Here is an 18201-nt window from a genome sequence, read left to right on the forward strand (position 1 = left end):
TTTAATCTATCAAAAGAAATAAGTTCCTGTTTGAATCTAAATTAAGCTTAAGGGATTGGAAAAAGGTGTACTGGACAGCATGGAAGGTCCTGTTCAGTTTAGTTTCTGGAGAAAGTGAGTGGCTGATTGTACATGGGCATCAGCAGGCCACACGTCTCCATGCTGTAGGGGATGAATGCATGCATGACGTAAAGAGGGAAGGCTGGGTCCGACCAGTGAGGAAACATTGCAGACTTACGCTTTCCGTGTCCTTCAAACATTTCATAGGCTGTGTAAAACATCTGAGTCTGTGAGGCCTCTGGAGACGGAGGGGGGGAGGAGACAAGTACACTGACAGGTCAAATCAGCAGCAGTTTACTGTACCTCCACTCAGCCAGAGATACGCTTACAGCGCATCCTCGTCCACATCTGGTCTGCTGCTGGTTTTATGTATTCAGTCCAATAAAACACCACACACACATAAACATGTTTTAAATCATGAACCTTTTATCTTACACAACTCTGATCTATTTTCATTGCAGCTTTTCCCTTTGTTTTCTTATTTTCTCTATCCATAGAAAGTGTATAACCGTTTGTCCTCTCTGAATGGGTCAGTAATGGAGCTCTTGCCACATCTGTGTGTCTCTTAACAAGTTTTAGCCATTTACAAATCAATTCATGTCATAACTATACCATTTCTGTTCGTCTTTCTCTTACAGAGAAAGTCCACCTGGCTCAGTGCTGATTTTTGAAATTTTCACAACTAAGCCATCAATGGCTTTGTTATTTCTTCTGTCAGTGAGGCTATGTTTTCAGTAGTGTTTGTTCAAGGCAGTCTCTCTTCAGACTCTGCAAATATTGACGCTTGGGTGGTTGCTTAGTTGGTTTCTAAGCAGGATTAATTAAAAAGTTATTGATGGGTTTTAATTAAATGTTTAATAGAGGTGCCCCTCACATCAATGAACGATCAATTAAATATTGGCAATGATCCAGATCATAATCAGGATTCTTTTTTGAGGGACGCTTTAGCATTGGGAGATAGGGATAGTTGGCCGAACAAGCAGTTCCACCCTAAACCAGAGGGTGGCAGTAGTGACTACTGACGGCTTTTGCATCATACTAAATAAGTCTGGAAGTATTATACTGAAGACATAAAAAAAAATTACATGAGAAGAAAGCGCTGTCGATCCAATGACTTAAAAAAATATCAATGGATTTTGAAGAAATTTTTAACAGTGGTCCGCCTCATACCAAGAAACAATTCATTTAAATGTGGTAATGATCCAGATCATGTTTAAGTTTTAGCTATAAGTCAAAATATGGTGCAAAATCTCCTGTTTGTGGAGGTCTTTGCTCCGAGTGCTTTTCTAGTTTCTCTTAATCTTTTTCTTTTTATAGAAAGTATGCCTGGCTCAGCTGTGTTCAGCAGCATCTGATTCCTGGATGAGTAGCGAATTTCTGCAGCTATTGGTTGCATTGCCTTTGTTTATATTTCCCACAGATCGTTTTCTTGAGTCCAGCGAGTCAAAGCTTGGCTGGCAGCGGCTCAAACTAAACCTAATTCTGCTGGAAATGTCTACCTTTAAAAGTGACTTCTTCCGCTCTACTGTTGTCTCATGCTTGCTCAGGATGATAAATCAATACCATGTAAATGAACTGATGCAATAAGCTAGAGGATCAACCAAAGGCTGTTAAATTATTTGATGAATTTAACAGCATTGCATTGCAATTCGGGTTAAACTTGACGGCATACAAACACATCTGATCTCAATGCAACATGTGATTGCTTTAAAGTGAATTGAACTAATATATCTTTATTTTCAGCCACTTTTGATTCTGTTCAAATGGATATAAATCTGACCTGTTGATGTTTATAAGTAATTTAACTATTCATTTTCTTGATATAACCTGTTCAAAGTAATAGCACTGAATTCTGTTGGTTTTGGTTTTAAAGGTCATGTACACTTAAATATATTTGAAAATGTTGTATTGAACAAATGTGACTAGATTATGAACAAAATATTACAATATAAAAGAATTTCCGAGACAATAATGCTTCAGGTATTAAAAGATGCACAGACATACACACACTGGAGAACAGGGAAACAAAGAGCAGCAAATATGTTAGTCATGCTGGTTAGTAGCAAAAAGCAGTCATAAACATCAAGACACTCGTTTCATCTCAGCTACTAAAACCAAGATATACAGCTTGTGGTTTTCCTGAACTAAACGATTTAGGATGACAGAGTCCATTTCACAAATGTACAAATCATTTTTGTCTGTTATTTTTAATGCATTGCTTCTTTATCACAAAATACTTTCACAGTTAAGATAAATACAGGTGGTGAATACATTACATTTTTTGCATAATTTCAAAAGAAATATATCTGCAATAATACAAATCAACAGAAGTGAACAAATGAAAAATGCATTGATATATTAAAGGTGATTAAAATGTGACCTGTGATTTTATTAGTGAAATATTCTTTAATACATAAACAAGATCTAAACACAGAGCAAACAGGGTAACTACATATACACTGACAATTCCTATGACATAAAACAACTAAACATGTTTATCAGATTATTATTTCAGTCCTTATTGTAATACTCGAAACATTGTCGTTTCTAAATCAAAACCAGACAACTGCAGCTGATCAACAAAATTCAGATTATAACACTTTTTTTTCCTGTATTGAAAAAAATATTTCCGCTATTTGATAAGAAATATAGCAATAATTCAGTACCTTGAAAAAAGTATCCATACATTTAAAGCTTTTCCAAATTTCTTCACATAAAATAAGAAAAAACATACATGGCTTTTATTTGTATTTTATGTGACAGGCCAACTCAGTGTACTTCACTGTGAAATGGGAGACAAATAATGGTTTATAAAAAGCTTAAAAAAGGGTTTTAAAACATATAAAATATGATTTCTACAGCAGAAATACAATTGTCCTGTAAAGGCCTTTGAAATTAGGGAAACACTTGTGAACAAAGAGCGTCTTGGAAACCAAGAGACATCAGAGGACTCTGGAGAGATTGAGAGATTGAGTTTCTTTAAAGATCACAAAATAAGCTTAAAAAAAACCAGCAACCTCAAGATGTTTGGAAATCTATCCAGGAGTGGATTGGTTCCTGTCTGCCTTTATCCCTAAACAGCTCAATCACTATATACTGTAGATCAGGGACTACGTAGTGGACTTCATAGTGAACTCAGTTAACTGACCGCTCGGACAGATGAACACTACTATTCGCTCCCCATTGGTCATTGACTTTTCACACGGTGCCTGCCACATAATTTTTTTTCTTGTCCCCAAAATAAATCGCATGATGCTTTGTGAAGAGCTCTTGCGATCTTATCTTCAAGGTACATTGTAGGAAATATTGGGTCCACTACTTTTTCATCCACTAGACATTCGGAAACCAAAGGACATCAAAAGACTTCTGTATAGACAGAATGAAAGTCTGATTGCCCTCCAATTTAAGCCTGTTTTGTGGTTGCTAAGACAACCGATCACTTAGAATTTACACAAGCATCTTTAAAAGAAGGACATTTCTGGTAGCATAGTTAATTTTTACAGATCAGATTCTTTCCTGGGGGTGGGCTTTACTCTGGAGGGAGGAGTTAAGATGCTTTTTTTTTTTTTTTTTGGTCTGCATGGACCTTAGCAACCAACATCTTATTGGTCAGAACTGGGCTTGAAGAGAAGATAATCTGTAAAAATGTGTTAAACCATCTGAAAAGAGCAAATTGAAAACANTTGTCCTGTAAAGGCCTTTGAAATTAGGGAAACACTTGTGAACAAAGAGCGTCTTGGAAACCAAGAGACATCAGATGACTCAGGAGATATTAAGTTTCTTTAAAGACCACAAAATAAGCTTAAAAAACCAAAAAAACAACCAGACTCTTGCTCAGTTTTTCTGAAGATGTTTGGAATCTATCCAGGAGTGGATTGGTGTCTGTCTGCCTTAATCCCTAAACAGCTCAATCACTATATAGAGCAGGGACTATGTAGTGGACTTCATAGTGAACTCAGTTAACTGACCGCTCGGACAGATGATCACTACTATTCGCTCCCCATTGGTCATTGACTTTTCACACGGTGCCTGCCACATATTTTTTTTTTCTTGTCCCCAAAATAAATCGCATGATACTTTGTGAGGAGCTCTTGCGGTGCGTTTTTGGCTATATCTGCTCCTCTAGTGACCATGGATGCATACAAGGTGCATTGTGGGAAATATTGAGTCCACTGCTGTTTCAACCACTAGACATTCGGACACCAAAGGACATCAAAAGACTTCTGTATAGACAGAATGAAAGTCCGATTGCCCTCCAATTTAAGCCTGTTTTGTGGTTGCTATGACAACCAATCACTTAAAATGTACAAAAGCATCTTTAAAAGAAGCACATTTCTGGTAGCATAGTTCATTTTTACAGATCAGATTCTTATCTGGGGGTGCACTTTACTCTGGGGGGAGGAGTTAAGACCCTTTTTCTTTTTTTTTTTTTTTTTGGTCTGCATGGACATTAGCAACCAACATCTTATTGGTCAGAACTGGGCTTGAAGAGAAGATAATCTGTAAAAATGTGTTAAACCATCTGAACAGAGCAAATTGAAAACAAAAAAACAAAAATTTTAAATAGAAAATATCTAAATATCTTTTTTGACTTAATTTTAAAAGAAAAAAAATTGACAGAATAGAATCTGAGAAAACAGCAGTTACTTTTAAAACCCCCTTTTTTTTATTATTAAGTGAAAGAAAATCTAAGTAAGGACTCAGGGATGCTGAACAGAAACCAACGCCACATTTATTAAATCATGATGTGTAAAAAAATAAACATTTATCATTCAGTTGGCCTGTCACATAAAACCCAATAAAATACACAAAGATGTTTTCTGTTTTAAGTGACAAAACTCAAAGACCATAAATCATTTTACAAGCCACAGTATGGCAACTTACAAGAAAAGAAAGTTAATAGCACCAACATGTTCACTCTTTTACACGTAAAGACGACAGTTACAAAACAGGAATTAAAAGAATACTGTAACTACCAGAACAGCGCACAAAGAAATAAAAACATTACGTTTTTTCTTTGGTTCACCATGAACTGAAGGAGCTTGGACATGGGGTGCACGGTTATCTCTCCACTTGTGGCATTTGCATTTCATCCCATCGTGGCACACCCCAAGGCTAAAAGCACACCAAAGAATACCGCCCCCGGGACAGCAGGACCAAGGCAAAGATCTACCAGTGATCGAGAAGCCACCGAACCACCACCAAAAAAAAAAAAAGCTCCAAAGGAGTTGGCACAAAGTTGTACTCACAGATCCTGTGTCAGGAAGCTTGTTATTTCAGTGTTTAAAGGCACTCTGTCTACTTGACCACAAATGGTGCAGAAATGTGGAACATTCAATTTATTCGTCATCATTTAAACCCACAAGCTGTATTTCTTTTTATCTGAAGTCCAGGAAACTTGGGTCACATAACATACACAGCAGGATGTTAGAATGATAAAATGCCAGCGAAGAGAGCAGGATTAGCAGTTTAAAATTAAAAGAAGCTATAAATATGTAATCTGGCAGCAGAGGCTTTGGGAGTTAGACTTGGTAGGATATTGTGCTGATAGCCCAGTGATTTATGTCACATGATAACTAAACGCTAAATCAGCCATGCATCATTCAAAGCAGAGGCAAGGGGCTTTTATTTAAGGTTAGACACTACAGGATTCAGAGCTGAAGCAGGGGTGAGGATGATGGGAGGTGGAATGCCGTGCCGAAGGATCACCAACCTGGCACGTAGAGTTTGGCGCTACTTTCATCCATGGCAAACATGTTGGAGCCTGTGCAGACGTAGACGCCCGCGTCCTCAGGCTGGACGTTCTGAATGGTCAGGATGCCGTTAAAGTCTGTGGCGCGGTTGGGAAGCTTCCTGTTACCCTGTCTGGTCCACACCAGAGTGTAGGCCGGAGACTATGAAGAAAAATAACATGAAACACAGGAGGGATGGAGACTAAAAAGACTGTAGGGTTTTGAGTCTGTTTGAGACTGTTTTTTTTTTCTTTTTAACTTTGATAAGGAACTACCACTGCAACATCTGTTTATTACTTTAGTTACTCTCTTAAACTGTTAAACTCTGATCATTCAGATTTATTCTGTTCATTTAGATGAGCATGGCTTCACACTAATGCAAATCAGCAACTGTTGTTTCTCTGAAAAGTACAATTCTTAGACACATTTACTGTCAACCTAAAGCCCTATAAAATCAATCATTATTAGAGAAATCTTCAGCCATTTGAATAGTATAACCGTAACCTGTATCCGATATACTTTATCGGGGCTTTTCTTTTTTTGCATGAATTACTGCATCTATGTTGAATGGGAAGGTGATTACAAATATAGAAATTACTTTTCTTTCAGTTAGTAATTTAACCAGTGATATATGGGTAAATTATAAAATTACCAGCACTATATCCTACTGTATGTTTTGGTCACCTAAACTTCTGTCTCTTATGCATCTGAATAAAAATCTCATATTTTAGTTTGTCAAAACTATAAAGAACTTCTAATTTGTTGTACAAGAATGAATAAGTTTTGTTTTTTGTATATTCTTTTGTAGGGAATGCTAGTTCATGAGGTGTTTGTAAATTTACTTTGATACCAGATGTTTTCCTGTTTCAATTTCATGTGAAATTGGAAGCTCAACCTAAATTAGGTGAAGCGTAGCATTTGTTCGCCTGTTATACGAGCATTGAAAATGTGTATTGTGCATTTAGTGTAAACAATTTAGCTGTTTAAAACAGAATGCTGTCACACGTGTAGCCTACGCATGTTTCATTTTGTCCTTAACATGTAAACTTTTATGATCCTAAATGAGAGGTCGGAACCAGAGCTTTCTTTAGACTTTAGTATCTTGATTTCCAATTCGAATAATAAAAAATTTCCTCCCACTCAACTTTGTACAATGAATGACTTTGCATTTTGAAAAGTCAGCATCTACTGCATTTATCTTTCAAGGCTTATGTAGAGGAAGGTCATCTCCTACATAATCTCTAAGATTGGCTTCATTCCCATGTTTAATTATATCATAACATAACACATTTTTATTATATATTGTATTTTTTTTGTTAAGAAACATTAAAAATTTTTGATGAACTGAACTTAGTTTTTGTTTTTTTATTTGCAAATAATATAACTGCTGGAATCATTCACTTTGTGTAGAATAAATCAATACGTTCCGATTTGATTTATTGAAATAAAATAACGTTTGATAATATAATGCTTTTTTAAAAGCAGGTAGAAAAAATAAGAACTTTTAAACTTTTAAGTTTTGGTTAAAACTCACCTTCCCAGATTTATTTTACATATTCACTTCAAGAAATGCATAAAACTGTAAAATGCTTAAAATTTTTGTGTGAAAAACATAAAATGCTGACAAACCCTATACTGACATACTGTGTGATTTTAAATTACGGTTAAGGTGCCTCAGTTTGCTAATCACTGCACTGAAGCGTATATAACCACGCCAACAATAAACTCCAGAGTTACCTTGCTCTTTGCAGTACAGATGAAGTTAACAGTGGATCCAACCCTTACAGTCTGAATTTTCGGCTCCTCCACTGTGACCACGATGGGTTTAGTTGGGCCACCTGAAGGGATGAACACATAGTTTACAATAACTGCTTATACAGCTATGTTCTCACTGAGGTGACCTTTTGGGAATCATAACCCAGGCCAAATTCTGATCTTTTCTCCTTCAAAAAAATAAGAAATGTTCCACTTCCATAGGAGGTGCTAAACTGGAAACGCATCTGATGTATAGTGGAGGATGTTCTTTTTCCAGGTTGATCATCAATATAAGTGGTCCTCCTAATTGTCAGCCATTCTGGTGATATGTTTATGTAAGGCCGTCCTACGTGCTTCTCCCAATTTTCAGTGAGTCTGACATAGTAGAAAAACTGTAAATCTTCTTTTGGAAAGTAAGCTTGTATAAGTGATGCAAACATCAACTTTTAAATAACATGCGCACGAGGAGAAATGGGCTTGTGCATGCTCTCTCACGTGTTTAATAGGAATTGCCTCTCGGGAGAGGGTACAGGGTTGTGTATGTGCAATTTATTTTTTTTAAGTGGAAAGGGTGGGTCTTTTCAAAAATTCGTGAAAATCCTCCACTATACCTTTAACATACAATATACCAAAGTCTCAAGGAAATGAATCAGGGAACTTTTTGAGAATAAAAAAACCTCCTTCTGTTCATCTGAAAGTTCTTTCTTTTTTTTTGGACCAGCACTGAATTTGCTGCCCTGATAGAAGACAGCAGGACCCTCACGCACCTACGACGATAATCTCAGCATGGTTTGAGCTGCGCAGGTCTCGGCAGGTACAGACGTAGATGCCAGCGTCGCTAAGCTGGATGCTGGGGAAGTACAGCTCTGCCCCTGCGCTCAGAAATAAGTAACAAACATTTAGAGAAGGAGAAGCAAGCTTTCAAATTGAAAGAGCCATTTTACCCTGACCCTCAAATATTACAATACAATATTAATTTTATAAGATCCCACCTTGTTCACGCCTCTCAGTGCCACTTGAGATGGGCCGTCCATCCTGTCTGGACCATTGGAAATAGTGGGGAGGAGCTCCGGATACCTCACAGCGCAGAGAGAGAGAGCTGCCCTGCTCTGCATGAAACTTATCTGGAAAAACTTTCACCTGCAGCTGGCCTGCGTCTGCAAAATGCAACAACCAATAGCCAGGTTAATTTTACAGAAAAAACTATTATTCTGAAATCTGTTGCGAGGATTACATGGATTATGTAAATATTAGCGTTCTTCATTACCGTCATTTGGACGACACTTTTCTCTCTCCTGTGGGTTGCCGACATATCCTGTAGCACAGCTATAAAGGATAGATTTAAAATATGCAACTTTTATTCTGATATCCAAAATGGAAAAATAGCCCCGTTTTGTCAATTTTATGTAAAAAAAACAAAACAAAAGCTGTTGGTTTAATTTTCTCCATGTCAGTAAGAAAGAGCTGTGTTACCGTTCACAGTACTGGCCGGTATAACCAGGCTGGCAGGATGTGCACTGGTAGTCTCCACCGCCAAGACTTTCACAGGTAGGGGAGAACCTGTCACACAAGTCACGCACAAAGCTTAAAATTAAACAAACAGCCAGTAACTAAATGTACCATAAAAAAAAATAATCTTTTTTGACGCCGCTACATTGCTACTTATTAACTAACATATCTTTATTGATTAAGATGACTTTTAACAAGTGCACTCTCTCTGCTGCAGGGAGCAGCTTTCGGTGCAGAGACGGAGCAACAGCTCAGATGCAAGCATATGATTGGTTGAGGGGATTTAGAGTGGGCGGGTCTTCAGCATGCAGTGGTGGTTCATACAAAAAGAAGAGACGTGAGGCGATGGCTGATCTGCAGAATGAATAATAGCAGTTCTAAACTCGAAGTGTTCTCTAAAACTAAAGAGACATGCTGGGTTTTGACTTTAATACATAGAAAGACAGAATTTGTCTTCCTTTTATACTGAATACTATATAAATTACCACTTATAGCAAGAAGAATGGGAAAAATACTGCTCCAGTATCCTCTCGTAGCATTTGAAGCAACATTGTGTAACTTTCAACCCACATAATCGCTTAATTTGACATATATATAATTTTTTTTCCGGGGGCAGTATAAAGCGTATATATCCATACTCTGTGCAGTCCAATCTTTTAAAAACTCATCTATAACTTCTTCACTGAATGGGTCAATTGACCCAGAGTGCTGCTTTATTGCATTCTAAGCTCCATTTTAACAGTAAGGCTTAACCCTGATCCTTACATGATCATAGATAATTGGTAAATCCGTTACCATATCTGGTAAAGGATTCAATCTAAAGGGGTGAATGTGGCCTTAAATTTACAAATAACTGAATGACTTGTCAACCTGCTGATCCACAGTGTCGATTTGCCACAATGGATTTCTGCCAGTGGCCATTAGGTGGCACTAAACCAAAAAGTCACGGCGGGTTTCCAATAAATATGCATCAACATGCTGAAGTAGAACAACAAACCAGTAAAGTATAATCTCATGTGTCTACTCTTTAATAACCTTACCTTATTTTAATCAATTAAATGCTTACATTTGTTATGGCTGTCTTTCAACTATATGAACAGATTTTTTTTTTTTATTACATAAAAGTCCAGAAATGCGATTTAAAGAATGCTAATGTAGTATTTTACTTCTTTTATTACTTTTTTACTACTTTTTAAAGTCTATTACTACTCTTTACCTGATCTGCTACCTTTTAATCAACTGACTCTCTGCCTGAACGATCTGCTCTGCTTCATATTGACGTGGACTTGATGCGGCAAAAACAGAACAGGCTCCGTTTTTAGGGAAACGGCCAGCAGCAGCCGCATCAGGGACGCTTCAGAAATGTGCACCAGGTGGAAAGGCTCTGATTGGTTAAGGATGCAGCAGTCAAATAAGCACAGCCTCCACATCCAGAGGAACCTGGTTACGGGTCTAGTAACCCCAAGTGGCTTAAAGTTACATAGGGTTGCTTTAAGAGAAATCGTAAATTAGACAAAAAGGTTTAAAGACGGCTACATGTAAGATGAGTTGTTCTGATGAATCGGTTTGTGCTGAATCTGAAGCCACAGAAGCTTGACTTCATTTTCTGTAAACATAGCAGCTAGACAAAGATCAGTCTGCAGCTATAAATGGAGCTGAAATCAGAGCTCCTGTTATGTGTGCCAGTACTTACTGGTTGTCTGGGTCAGTGTGAGGGCAGCCACATCGCTGGCAGTCTTCTGGGGTGCCAGCAGTAGGGTCTCCAAAGTAGCCAGGTGCGCACTGGTCACAGAACTCCCCCTGCGTGTTGTGCAGGCAGTTCTGCAAAGAGAAACGTCGTTACAGCATCTCACCACAGGGTTTATACAACCTGTTGGTCACATGCTAAAACATACCACGCAGATGCCAGTCTCTGGGTGGCAGTTGTCAGAGTGGCCGTTGCATTCACATGGTGCACAGTGGCCTAGGTATAAACCTCCTCCAGTACGAGTGTAACCAAACGCACAATCCTGAAAGCAGAATCCAGAGATTTAGAGAATCTTACACCAAAAATCAAGACAACACAGTAATTATCTGTCTTCTACAACACAGGACAGGGGGATACATTAGAGATATCTCCTCCATGCGTATGGACCATGCGCTCCTATCACCTTTTCTCATTTTGAGGGTGGAAAGTACCAGGAAAATTAAACTGCCTGTGATTGGCTACTTTAAAGGAAAACCAGCCTTTTCATGAAGTACTGTTTCTTCCTAACTGACAAGCTATTAACGTTAGCACATCATTTTCAGGGTAATCACTGTTCTATTCTCAGAAACCAGGTCGTCTGAGTGTGTCGCACTGAATGCAAATGTACCCCCGCCCCTGCCACAGACACTCTGCTGCACCTCTCCAAAATTGTAGGTGACCGCAGACAGGAGGCCTCTCATTGGTCAAATCTACATCCCCTGTACACTATGCATATTTCCTGTTTGGTACCTTACCGGCTTGTTTTGTTTGTATCACCGCCATTGTGGAAAACGACTCATGAAGTTGGACAAGCTAGAAAAGCGAGGTGCGCGAGAACGCTGGGACCCCTTTTTCCACCTGGATCCCAGCTCTTTTTCACTCTCATATCCCTCCATTGTCTCACAAACTTGCCCCCACTTCCTCACGCGCCTCGGTGAGGAGCGCAGACCACGCTTCAATTTTAGTCATAAATTCAAAAATATCTGCAACAATCTTACTGCGACACACTGCTGCGGGGAGTATAACCAGCAATTTAGGTTTTCTCTGAAAGTCCACCCTAACCCCTAAATCCCTCAATCACTATATAGTGCGGGGATTATATATTGGATTTTATAGTGAACTCAGTTAACTGACCATTCAGAGAGATGATCATTGGTTTTTGCACCAATGGTCACATAACTCCGCCCCTCCCTGTACGGTGCCTGTGCCATCTTTATTAGTCGGCAATGTCGGGTACCGACAGCCGTAGGCGACATTGGGCCGCTGTGACGACAAATCCCATGAGCAGATATATCCTAGAATGATTCCGGGATACATCTGCTCGCCTAGTAACCATGGATGATCAGTACTTTTTAAGGTGTGTTGTGGGAAATTTCGAGTCCACTACTTTTTTATCCACTAGATGTTCGGACACTCCTCTAAAATGCCGTAATCACTATATTGTGCCCTATATAGTAGTTAGGGCGGACATTTAGAGACATCATTAAATACATTACTTCAACACAGTCATGAATGTGTTCTGACAGCAGTAGAAATTTGATCTAACATGATTAATGCTAAATTTGGAATTGTATGAGCTAAGCTAGAATATGGACTATATAGTGGACTACATAGTTGAACTCAGTTAACTGACTGTCCGGACAAATGATCACTACTTTTCTCACCATCAAAACTTTTAAGTTATGATACTGTGACCTTTGAAAAATATAGAAGTCATATGCGTTCAGGTTGTTTTCACAAGTACTTGTACTTAACACTGGAATCGGGCCCCGATACAAATACCAGTATCGGTGCATCCCCATTAACAGTTGACGTTAGGATTGCTGTTGGATATGAAAATAGAGTATGAAGACACTTTGCTAAGGTTAGTAGCTACAAGCAGGAAGAAATCAGTCCTGTCCCGAGAAGCAGGATTTCTGAAAAGTAGCCAGTCACAGGCAGTTTCCTTTCACTGGGTGGTTCCACCCTCAAAGTGACAAAAGTTGGCATGAGCACATAAAAACTGTTCCGAATGGGAGAAAATGAGAATCTATAAGCACCTAAAAAACAACTGAATGAGCATGAACTCATGGTGTTAAATATACATGGTGTTAAATATACATACATAACACATAAAAAATGTGCATGGAGAGCAGTTTACATGTATGCGTTTAAAAAAAAAAAATCCTCATATGAGTATTTTTATTATGTGTTAGCACTCTCACTTGAATTCAAACTTTATACTATTCGTACCTGGCAGGAGAGTCCTTGGTAGCCAGGTGGGCAGCGGCACTGCTCCACCTCGTAGGCTTGAGCCAAACCAGTGTAGTTGGGCACAGCCACTTCCATGCTGACATCAGAGATGCTGGAGGAGAGCATCTCAGTGGAGTAGGAGGCTCGGATCAGGATGTCATCCAGGTCAGCCAGAACCATCATCAGGTGCTCTCTGGTGGCTGGCATGCCGTCAGGTCTACGCCAGTGTTCCTATAGAGCAGCAGACACTGGTGTGAAACAGGTTGACACAGCACTTCGACGACAGATCTCTGATTCTCGCTAACAGATGTCAACGTTTCCACCAAACATTTAAAATCTCACATTTAGCAGCAACATTTCTAAGGATCCATGTATGATTATTCCACAATATGATTTAGTTCGCCGTTTACTGTAGTGTTGTTGATGTTAGCAAGGACCCACCTCTCTAAAGATGATCTCAAACTCATGTTCCTCTCTGCCTCCCAGCGGCCTCCGCTGCCAGGTCTGACGAGCTACCAGGGTGATGTCATTACCCTATGAGGGACAACAAGGGGGGGCCGTTTGGTGAATCCAGCTTACTTTGGGAGGTCTAGCGGGAAACCAGCCAACCATCTGGACGGCATACTCACAATGATCTGAATGTCAGCATCCTCAAGTTCTGTCCCTCTTGAACGAGTCACATAGGTTATGGTGTACTTAAGCTTGCCACCATAAGAGCCCACCTGAAGCACAGAAACTGGTTTACATTTCAAGACCTTTTATTTAATAAACATTTAGTGTAATATTATACAAAAAATAACACAAAAAAAACATCTTTCTTTTTTTAACAATTGATTATTATTATTAATATAGCTTTATGCGTCTATAAGCCTTCGGTATTCCTATATTTACCAAATGTGTATTCTAAAATCATAGCTCCCTTTTTGATCACGGTAGAAGCCAAAGAAAGAAAAGTTTAATCAATGCAGAGGATGGATGGATGGATGGATGGATGGATGGATGGATGGATGGATGGATGGATGGATGGATGGATGGATGGATGGATGGATGGAACAACAACCAGAAATGTATCCAGGTCACCAGAAATACTCTAATTAAAGCACTGAGAGTACTTATTTCTATCCTTAGATCGTCAAACAAATGCTAAACTACATGTTGTAAAAAATTATTTAACTTTTCTGAGAGAGTTAGATGCCTTTTGCATTCTCTTCATTAAACTGCTTGATTGAAGTCATCATCGGATATGCTTAGAGCACTCTGGAAAAATATCACCGCACAGTTTGTATAGCATAAAAATACAGCAAAGGTCTAACAAAAGACTCAAGATTACTACATTTATGTAAAAATCCAAAGCAGAAAAAAAAAACAGCTAGTGGAAATAGTGTAGGATCCCATTTCCAGGGCAGGTCGGGTACAGCCAAGGGTAAAACAGACAGGATGTAAACACATCGATGTTCTCAGAAAAAAAGTATGCCTATTATAATTAGAAAGAGAAAACTTCTGTCTTTTATTCCAATCGAGGGCGACCTGGATGTACTTCTGGTTGCACAAATGAGCTGATGTTGCAGATTGTGTCCTGAAACTAGTGTTTGAAAAAAAAAAAACATTTTTTTTCTTCTTATAGAAAAAAAGTATTTTTTTCTATTTTCTTTCTACTCGTATCCAGACACCAAAATCAGCCCAGCAAAATTCTGCAGTTTTCCAGGTTCCCTGCAATTACCACCATAGTCCACTCATCTAAATGTTATGTGGACATTTCAAAATAATATTTACTTATGTAACTTCATTGTCGACAAATGTCCTCTGTTATGTAACCAGCATGTGTTAAATCTGCATTTATTTGAAGTTTGACACGGCTCATTCAGATCTATAAGGAAAAAAATCCAGTTTTATAATCCTGTAGCACAAATATGAAAATTGGAACAGAAGAACTGGGTCGATGGAGTGGGACAAACTGAAGATACTGATGGTGCAATTCCTTCAACTCCAATAGACGCTTGGCTGAACCCTCCCAAAGACCATTTAAAGTTACCTTATCCCCTCTGAACTGCTCAGGGAGCTGCCAGTAGAGCACATCGTCCGGCTGCGAGCTGAAACCTTTGTAGACCAGAGCGTACTGACAGGGCAAAGATGGCAGAAAAGGCATCAGAGAGTAAGCCATAGACAGAAAGGCAGGGAGGACAAAATGTAAGCAGGCTCAGAAGCAGATGAAAGTAAGCAAGACAGGGGAAAGTCTGACATGTATGACAAAAGGTTATAAAGCTTTTTTAATGTAGAAAGAATGACTGATGAGTCACAAAGACCCCCTTATTAACAATAACAGCTTCTCCTACAGTCAGGGACGTTAGTTTAGATTTAAGAGGCCTCTTCAAACCCAACGACAGTAGTGACAGACCAAGGTACGCTCTGCAGCAGCAACAAGCTCATTTAAGAAGAGACATCCAGTCTGACCAGACGGATTTAAAATCAGAATAGTTTCCTAAAAATCAGTAAATCAAAACCTGAATTTCGTTTGCTTGATAACCAATTTCTAAAGCCAAGTTTGATCCTGGAAAATTTTAGAAAACAGATTGGAAAAAAATGCTCTCTGCACAAATATACATCTTAAAATAAAATAAAAAAAATCATATTTAGTTTAGGTAGAAGAAAGCAGTTATTAGCTAATACTTTATTGTAATTCAGAAAGAGGCTAACTGAAATGTATTTAGCGCATTACAGATTCATGCCACTTATTTATGACTGGAAAACCGAGAAAAAAACAGTACAAATAAGTTATGGGGATTTAAATAAATGTGTTTTTTAGGTGCTGACATTTTCAACCAAAAAAAATGTTTTCATTTGAATTTAATTAAGTAAATAGAATGTTTTGAAATTATGCACATAATTCAAAATAACCAATGGGGAAATCCTGTGAAAAAATACTTAAAGAACTTTGAGTTTGTTTCCAAAGAGATTTTAACAAACGTATGATCAACTCCAGGGCTTTGAGGGACTGTAGAAGGACCTTCTTCCCATAACCATGATCGTATTGAATAAAAATTTACAAAATCCATACAAAACTTTAAAAAAAAAACAGAGTATTATTAATTTGCTGGCTAACAGCATTTTATATTTGGATATTATATAAATTATTATGCCCTGCAATAGAATGGCGACCTGTCCAGTGTGTACCACGCCTCTCGCCCGTAGACAGCTGGAGATAGGCACCAGCACCCCTTGCCACCCCGCTTGGATCAGGCGTAACAGAAAATGGATGGATGGATGGATAAATTATAATATCCATAGATATTACTTTGTTCCCACTAGGGATGAAAACAAATGATCGACTTAAGATTAATAACTTTTGTTGGATTAGAATTTGTTCCATCCCATTAATTCATAATGTCAGCTTAAAAAAAAAAAAAGTTTTTATAGTTTTATCGCTATTATTTACACTGTTTTAATGGTAACAATGGTTCAGAAAGCACTTTATATGGTTCTGTCCATTAATAGTAATCTTATGTTTTACATCTTTGTACATTTTTATTATCTATTATCTGATTCATCAATTTAAGAATCCCTTCTCAACATTTCTAACCTGTATTCTTGTCCAACTTCACTTAAGATTAACTATCCAACTTCGTTTAGGAAGCATGACTATTTTTTTGTTTTTTGCTGAGGAGCAGTCAATTATTTCTTGCTTTATTGTTACTACCTTGCCTCCAGAAGCCGCAGAAGTCTTGCTTATAGTGTTTTTGCTCTGTTCATCGACAGCAGAATCAGATACCAAAAAGGAAAAAAAAAAAGTCACAAATGAAAAACAAATAACATAAAGCTTTAAAACCCTGACATCACAGCTCTGGCTGACTGAGAGAGTACCTGCAGACGAGGGCCGTGGCCTGGAGAATAAGACTGAGGTTGGGTTGGTCTAACAGAGGAAGAAACTCCAGATGCAGGGGAAGGGGGGCTCAGGTTATTTAAAGACCATTGAGAAGAAGAGGAAGTCGGGACCCGGGATGAAGAAAATGAAGATGATTTAGAAGGGGGGAGAAATGAAGGGAAATCAGCTCGTCCATTGGGGAAGTTAGACAGAAGTGCCCAGACCTCATCGTCCAGCTTTTTCACATCCTTCTGAGGGAGCAGGGCACCAGAAACAGAATGGAGAGGTAATGGTGGGGGAGTGAGAAGGAAAAAGGTGGATGTTAGGTTTTAGTTCTTCCTTAAATGTGCAAGACACTGAGAAAGTGAGCATGCTGTGTCATGGGAACAAAGTCTCTACACACCAAGACTAGACTTCTTAAACATCTACAACTATTTACCTAAACACGTGCAGTCAGGCCTAAAACCATGCTCCTGCCTGTGCCGATTACAGCACCCTCCATACTTTCAGAGATATCATCAAAAGCTGTTAAAAACCCTTAAAATTGATCCTCTTTGATCGTAAAAATAACTCAGTTAAAAAGATATTCTTTGAAAAATCCAACCTTTAATTTGCTTAATTTAATTACAATTATAAAATAACTGCTTCAAGCAAATTAATCTTAGCCAAAGTTAATATAAATTCCCTCTAAATAATATATGAAATACATTTTGTTTTTACATTTTAGGGTAGTCCAAGTCCATAAACCTAAAATGAACCTCTTGTTTCTGTGATTTTTAAATATGTAGCAAATAAAAGGGTCCTTGTTCTTAGCTACTACATTAAAACAAACAAAGCAAGATGGTTGATGTTCTTAAGTCAGAAGGTTATTGTCAAGTGATGACAATAGACTACTAAACCTCTCCAAATCTACATCAGAACAGAAATGTAAAAAAACAAAACAAAAAACACCCCAAAAACATGACCTACTCCCATACATATTCATACTGCCACCCAAAACGCAGTGCATATTGTCCTTCTTAAAAGGTATAGTGGAGGATTTTGCAGTTTGCAATTTTTCCACTGTCAGACTCACCACCGGTCAGTGAAAACGGGACGAGCACGTAGGACGGCCTTACCTAAAGATATCACCAGAATAATTGAGAAATAGGAGGACCACTGGTTAAATCAGTGGTTCCGAAAGTGTGGGGCGCGCCCCCTAGGGGGGGGCGCAATGCCATTGCAGGGGGGGCGCGGGAAGCGGTATGGATGAATGAAGGAAAAAAAAAAAAAAAAAACAGCGCTTGCTTGACTAAGCATAATGGACAGTTGTGACACTGCAACCCAGA

At 38.4% G+C, this 18201-nt stretch overlaps 1 protein-coding gene across 20 annotated transcripts in view; it reads right to left on the minus strand.

Annotated features, from left to right (window-relative positions):
* hspg2 (heparan sulfate proteoglycan 2) overlaps positions 1-18201 on the minus strand; it is a 170952-nt gene that overhangs the window by 42985 nt on the left and 109766 nt on the right. For 13 of the 20 annotated variants that reach the window (XM_015385818.1, XM_015385775.1, XM_015385869.1 and 10 more), the window contains 15 exons: positions 16873-17124; positions 16709-16753; positions 15047-15130; positions 13644-13736; positions 13456-13548; positions 13015-13245; positions 10952-11065; positions 10750-10877; positions 9021-9107; positions 8815-8873; positions 8540-8704; positions 8315-8419; positions 7530-7630; positions 5774-5954; positions 239-298 (listed from right to left, as the gene is read on the minus strand). In XM_015385818.1, the coding sequence (XP_015241304.1) occupies positions 239-298; positions 5774-5954; positions 7530-7630; positions 8315-8419; positions 8540-8704; positions 8815-8873; positions 9021-9107; positions 10750-10877; positions 10952-11065; positions 13015-13245; positions 13456-13548; positions 13644-13736; positions 15047-15130; positions 16709-16753; positions 16873-17124 (1798 nt within the window). The remainder of the gene's footprint in view (positions 1-238; positions 299-5773; positions 5955-7529; positions 7631-8314; positions 8420-8539; positions 8705-8814; positions 8874-9020; positions 9108-10749; positions 10878-10951; positions 11066-13014; positions 13246-13455; positions 13549-13643; positions 13737-15046; positions 15131-16708; positions 16754-16872; positions 17125-18201) is intronic. The other 7 variants (XM_015385905.1, XM_015385913.1, XM_015385897.1 and 4 more) reach the window with 4 other exon arrangements.

This window comes from Cyprinodon variegatus, unplaced genomic scaffold, assembly GCF_000732505.1.
Source record: "Cyprinodon variegatus isolate N-32 unplaced genomic scaffold, C_variegatus-1.0 Scaffold16, whole genome shotgun sequence".
NCBI classification, from domain to species: Eukaryota; Metazoa; Chordata; class Actinopteri; order Cyprinodontiformes; family Cyprinodontidae; genus Cyprinodon; species Cyprinodon variegatus.